Source organism: Setaria viridis, chromosome 6, assembly GCF_005286985.2.
Source record: "Setaria viridis chromosome 6, Setaria_viridis_v4.0, whole genome shotgun sequence".
NCBI lineage: Eukaryota > Viridiplantae > Streptophyta > Magnoliopsida > Poales > Poaceae > Setaria > Setaria viridis.
The window spans coordinates 9,417,743-9,424,338 of record NC_048268.2 but is presented as its reverse complement, the minus strand read 5'-3'; the positions used below and the strand labels follow the sequence as shown (position 1 = coordinate 9,424,338).

At 49.6% G+C, this 6,596-nt stretch overlaps 1 protein-coding gene across 1 annotated transcript; it reads right to left on the bottom strand.

The window, feature by feature from the left end:
• Positions 1–632: 632 nt before the first annotated feature.
• On the bottom strand, positions 633–974 carry LOC140223177 (uncharacterized). Its single transcript, XM_072294720.1, has one exon. It carries the CDS (start codon positions 972–974, stop codon positions 633–635), a length of 342 nt encoding a protein of 113 aa, XP_072150821.1.
• Between the last annotated feature and the right edge of the window lie 5,622 nt (positions 975–6,596).

The window sequence follows — 6,596 nt, the reverse complement described above, 5'->3', positions numbered from 1 at the left end:
CTAGGATACTCAACACCCAAGCGCAGGGCACAATACACAACACCCCAAACAGGACGTAGGGTATTACGCTACTCCGGTGGCCCAAACCTATATAAATCTGTGTCTTGTGCCTTCACTTTTACCTTCGAGTTTCAGGTCCGACGATCCCCCACCGACAAATCAACTACCTTGGGTACTCCCTTGATTGGTTGCTGGGTATAAATCACCGACAGCCGGATGCACCCGAGTCAACAACCCAGCCGTTGTTCTGCAGTACCATCTAGTTCAAGGCTACAACCAAGCCCACCTGGTCCCAAGTTGGTGCCTGGGGGACGCCTGAACGCGAGCGTAGGTGGCGTGGGCCTATGGGGGGGGCCGAGGAGGCCAGAGCCGCTGGCGCGCCAGCCCCTACCATCCTGACTGCCAGCCTGCTGGAAACTTGGGGTGTCGTAGCAGCCAGGCCCCGAACTGAAGCAGAACCACGAGCTGATGGGCCTTGGGGGCCCACCGCTGTGGAAGCTACCACCGCCAGGGGGTGCCTGGAAGCTGCTGCTGCCCTTCTTCTGGTGCCACTTCTTCTTGCTGCCGTCGCCGGTGCGACCACCGCTACCGCTGCCACAACCGCCACTACTGTTGCTGTCGCCGCCGCCAGTCTAGACAGAACCAGACGGTGGGCGACACCCGCCCGTACAGTCGAAGGATGAAGTCGACGAATAGTTCTCGGTAAGGAGGGCGGTGGAGTTGGAGATCTTCTCCTCGTTGGTGAGGCAAAGTTCCTTCAGGGAGAGCATGTCCCACTCCTGGGCGAAGGATGGGAAGCCCGCGGTGGAGTTGGCAATGTCGTCGGTGGTGTTGGAGAAGTGCGGGTTGAGGCCACGGAGGAGGTTCAGGACAAGGTGGGAGTCTTGAACGGGATGGCTGACATCGCAGAGGGCGTCGGTGAGGGTCTTCATGCAGCTGCAGTACTTAGCGATGCAAGAGTCGCCCTGTGTCATGGAGTGAAAGTCATGGCTGAGGAAGATCGCCCGGAATTGCTTGTTGGTGCGGAAGAGGCCCTCGATGGTGAGCTAAAGATCCTGGGCAGTCTGATCGCCATTGGTTATGATGAGGTCAAGGACGGAGTCATCGACAGAGCCGAAGAACCATGAGCGGACGCAGCAATCTGCTTGATCCCAATCGGGTCCTGGAGATGTGGTGCCACCGTGCCGTCGATGTGCAACTTGAGGCCGAACTTGTCACACATGGACTTGAAGAAAGATGCGCACTTGGTGTAGGTGGAGGACTTCATCGTTAACGTCATGGGAACATGAGACTTGATAGAGACTTGACAGAGACTTCATTGTTAACCTCCACCAGGGGGAGCACCACCGCCGGTGCTAGGAGGAGGAGGACCAGGAGGCAGCGGTGCAAGGGCACTACTGCTGGTGCCAACAGGCAAGCCAGACGACGGCACAGAGCCATCAACAGGGGTAGTGGCATCGCCGGAAACGGAAGACTTGGTAGAGGAGAAGGTGGCCATGGCCTGCGGCAGGGAGGGGGCGCACGCGATAGGAAGTGCAGCGGAAGGGGTGGTGGCAGCGCAGCAGGAGGGGCACCGACCTAGGGTTACATGCGGGATAGGAGGGAGGTGCTAGGGAGAGGAGAGGAGGCTCACGATCTAATCTCGTGATACTATGTAGAGAAGTAGATTGGAAAATACCACACACCCTAATGAGGGAGTGTGACCTCTATATATATATGGCCAATATGGCTTGGAGTACAAGGAATACATCAAGTGTACAAGGAAAGGATAAATACATCCTAATATAAACATATACTTCCTAATAGTCAGGTTGCTTTGGTGCTTCGTCGTTGATAATTTCTGGTATTGTTGGGTAGGGGAATAGTTCCGGAGGCTTTAGGTTTGGCTTTATGTTTGACTAGCTATTTTTGGGATGAGGATGGCGTTCCTCTTAAACTTGTTCTAGAGCATTCATGGGTGAGGTGCCTAAGGTCTCATTTCAACTCTTTTGTAGCTTTATCCATAAAGTCCTAGGCTTCTTTGGCACACTTTTCTGTTTGTGATGCATATCCTAATGCCTCCACCAGGCATTCCTCTAGTATGGCTATGCGGCCCTCGGCTCGTTCAGCTAGGTATATGGCTGCTCAAAAGTTGATATTTTGTACCTCATACAGGTTTTCTAAAGACATAGGTATTCTACGGTTGTTGCCATTGTGGGTTGGTTGATGTCAATGGGTTTGGTTAGGAGTGTCTTAGTGCGGTAGTTCTAGGCAGCTTTCTGATGTTTTCCTATAGGTAAATATCAAAGTGAAGTTTTTGCCATTCTTTTTACGGCATCATTACAAACGTACACTAAGGCTTTCCCTGGCTACCATCTGCAGGGTGTCATTGAATCTAATACCTAGGGTGCTAACCATCCACGACTTCCATCTGGCATGCGAGGGTGCTTGTCCTATACTCACACTTATTTCACAGTGTTCAGTTCCATATGCTTCGTACTCTTTGCACTTATATTCGGGGTGCTGGGTATATCCAAGCTCTGTAAGTGAATCCCATAGTAGTTGGGGGAAACCAATATTTCTAGTGCAGTTGGAGTGTATCCATCTTGCCTCATCAACCAAATTGTTTCCTTCCATTTCCTAAATTGCAAACCAAAATTTTCTTACTAATTGTTCAATACTTCTAATCATACTTAAGGGAGATGTGGAAAATAATAAGAATCTAACTTTTTTTAAGTTTAGCCAATCTAATTTAGGTGTTAGGGTCAAGCATGGCTCTGATACCACTCCTGGTATTTGTACAATTTGTGCATTTCTCACAAGAAGTATCACATCCATACTTTGTATAGTTTTTATTTATAATTTACATAATGTTACAAAAGAGGCATACCACTTATTAATAAAAGGTGGTTGAAGCCCTAGAGTAGCTATACAGCGGAGGTCTACGTAGTATTCTCACATCTACGCAGTATTCCCACATCCATAGGCAACTTGGCTCCTAAGATTGATCTCCAAGTTCCTCATGGTCTTCAACAACTATTCCTTATTCTATAGAAAGAAAATAATAATGCTAGGGTGAGTTCTAGAAATGAGTACTCAGCAAATCCCACTATTGTAGAGTTTTTCATGCTGGTTTTTCAAGGGTTGGCTTCTAGTTTAAGATTTTGCCCGAAAGCCAATTTTATGTATTCGTGTATTGTTATAGCTTTTGAATGATGATGGAGAATATTATAAGTTGTTGGTCCTAGAGGGGAATCCACCTCCATACCAGTCCCCTTATTTTTAAAAGCATCAGAATCCATCACGGATTCTCTGAGCTGGCACTTCGCCTCATTCCAAAATACCTACCCAGGCTTAAACCTAAGACACGGGGTTTTTTATGAAAAATATTATCTTGACTAATCAACGGAGCTTTCATACGCTGGAATCATAACCGTGAGAGTCGGCTATCAGATAGATTTATTACTCTATAGAGGTTGCGCACTTTACCCACATGATCGATCAGCCGATGCCTTGTACGAAGGCGGTACTCCGGACCTCAACCTACGACCCATGCTAACCAGACCTAGGACTAAGCGAAGGTCCTGCTCTAGTCTAACTGTTGCCCACCATGGCCCCTTGGGGTGGTTTCTTAAGTTCTGCTGGCGAGGTGTGAACCAAGGCCTCACATGTTTAGGTACTCCCAAAGGTTGTACCTTTTTAGCACGTGTGAATGCACTGTTCACTTGAAAAGACTTGACCATGACCCGGTCCTCATGTGACTAGAGTAAGCTTTCTGGATAGGATCCTCCTTACAGGCTACCCTCTTACTCTCAGGTCTAGCCTTAAATGGTTGCTAGACACTATTATTATTTGTATTTCATTTTATGGAAGCACTCACTCCTTTTGTGGTTTTGCTAATCAGTGAGTAACTCAAAATATAGTTTCAAAATATTTCTATTGCATCCTAAGTTTACGGTGGTGTACTGGTAGTATCATGGAGGGTTTGCAAACATTTAGGATTAACTAAGCAATAGAGAAAATAGTCTTCCATGCATTGTTTTTTTGAAAAGTTCCATTTATTATCTTGTTTTATTTTATTTATATAAACTTGGGATAAAAAAGAATGACAATTAGTGGGACTTGCCTCCTCTATAGTCTTCTTTATTGAGAATCTCCTCTTTGTAATCCGGGTCGTCAAACTGGCCCCAGTTTCATCGTATTCTACATAATCATAGTTACTCGTAAGCAAACAATTGATCAAACATGGCAATAGATCATACATCAGTTAAAAGAGTAGAATTAAGATTAAGTGAGCTTGGGTAGTTTTCTAGAATTTTGTGGAATTTATTTGGGATGTTTTCCTATTTTGGTCACATGAAATGTAGGTTTTTCTATTTTAGAAAAGGGTGGGAATTCACTTTTGGGAGTTCTTGGTATGAGATTTGGGCAAGCTAAGTTTGGACAGGTTAAGAATTAACCCTAGTAATTTTGGTAATTTTTGTAAATTTTTGGCAAAGGTTTGCAAACTTTGGTGTGCACTTAGCTCAAGTGACCGTAGCGAAAAGAGAGCAGAGAGACTGAGAGGCCGACTTGTGGGCCTAGGTGTGATGAGGCAGAGGGGTCCACGCGGGGTGGACAGGGTCCGCATGGTGGGGTTATTTGGTGCGCCCGTGGGTCACATGGTGGACCGTGGGGAGGGGATTGGTGCATGCGGTGTACGTGGAGTCATGGACTGGGTGCATGGATAGGACGGTGTTGGCGGCGCCGGCAAGGTTTGGTCACCGGACCACCGCGCGGGGTAGAGCTCTCACCAGAGCGAGCTGTGCCGGGTGGACCAAGCCTGCGGGCCAGACCAAGAGGTTGTCGTGAGGTTGGCTAGGGGCTTGGTGGTCTTGTGTGGGATGGTGTGGGCATGGGGGAGTGGCCGGCGGCAAGCTGGCGGCTCGCTAGAGTTTGGGCAGCAGCGCGGTAGAAAAGGGAGATGGGAATAGGGGGATTATGGGTTCGGGCGAGAGCACAAATGGGAGCGGGAGGGTACCTCGAGTGCAGTGGCGGTGAATTTGCGCGGCGGTAGTGGGGAGACCGGCGCAGAGCGGCCGCTCGGACTCGCTGCAGAGTTGGGAGGGAGGCTAGGGACCGCGCGGCATCCTCGGCTTCAACCTGGCCCAGGTTACAGTAGGGCGACGGGTGGAGGCGGCGCGGTGCCATTTCCTAAGTCTAGCGAGGTGTGGTGAGGAGGTGGTGCGGGTAGAAGGAGGGGTGAGGGAGGGGCTATTTACAAGTGGCCGGGGCTGCTGAGTGCTCAGGCGAGCTCCTACGAGCTTATCCGGCTGGGAGTGCTGCCAATGGCATGGCGGCGCGTGTCGCAGGGAGGAGAGGCAGGGAGTGTGGGGGTGACATTCCGGCAGCGGGTGAGGGACTTAGTGAATGCGCCGTGGGCTGGTACACGCGGCGTGCTCGGTTGGGGAATGTATCCGGCTAGGGTTGGGGAGATCAAGGCGGGCGGTTCGCTGGCGGCATGCGCCGTGGTGGGCGAGGATGGATTGGGATGGCTGGGTTCCAGGCCGGAGGGGACGCTATGACAGTGCTAGAATGTGGGCGTGGAGCAGGTGGTGCTGGGACGCTGGCAGGAGGGATGGGGGAGGGGTTGGAGGGCAGGGTGCGGCGTATGGATGGTGGCCGGCGCGTTATCGTGGTGTTGGAGGGCTGGGTGCGGCGTATGGATGGTGGCCGGTGTGTTATCGTGGTGCGGGTGAAGGGGTCGAACCGGAGGAGGAAGAAGGTGGCGACGCGGCCTGGGCCGTGGGAGTTTGGGCCATCCTGCTGGGCCTCGTGTGGGTGCGCGTGTAAGCAGGAGGGGAGGCAGAGCTAGATGGCCTTGAAGCGGAATGGGCCGGGATTCGAGGTTTGCAGCCCGTGGACGCACAATATAGTTTGTAATTTGTTTGAATATGTTTTAGATTTGAATTTGAATGAACTTCCAAATTCAAATGGGGTTTGAACTGCAGGCTGTTTGGAGAAGTAGAGATGGAGTATTTTTGGGGCAAGAAATAGTTAGCTCAAACATATGCATATGCATTTGTAGAATTGCATAAATTTAAAGTGTAGGGTTCTAGGTTTAATTTTGTCATGCAAATTTTAGAAAATTTTTTGGAGTCCCTATTTTTGGATTTTAATTTCGAAATTTGGGATGTTACAGATACTATCCAGTCACCAAGGTGGGACTGAGCACCTGAGCAAGTCCTATTCCCATAAATACTCCTTGAACATGGTGCCCCACAAGGTTGAATATGCATTTAATACATATATCATAAGCCTTCACCTGCACATATGAGATGCCATGCCACACATACATTTCTCCCATCCATCTGCACCTGAACATGCCACGATTCATTTCTTCTCCATTTCACCTCATGTGAGGCATGGGAATAGGAGACATCATGAACGAAGCAGAGACACCAATTGAGAGAGCTAGGATCCGCAGCCTCAACATTGTGGAGTACCTAAAGCATCCAGCTGAACCTGGCCTGCAGCACAAGCAACTTCCGATAAGAGTGCTTGATGATAAACTCTTTCTTGGCTGTTGGATACCCCTGCCAAGCAAGTGGCAATCTTTCAAGAGATCATGCTTCCTA

What these genes read in the sequence shown, in the direction of transcription:
- LOC140223177 (XM_072294720.1), bottom strand. Translation starts at nt 974, where the DNA reads ATGACACAGGGCGACTCTTGCATCGCTAAGTACTGCAGCTGCATGAAG.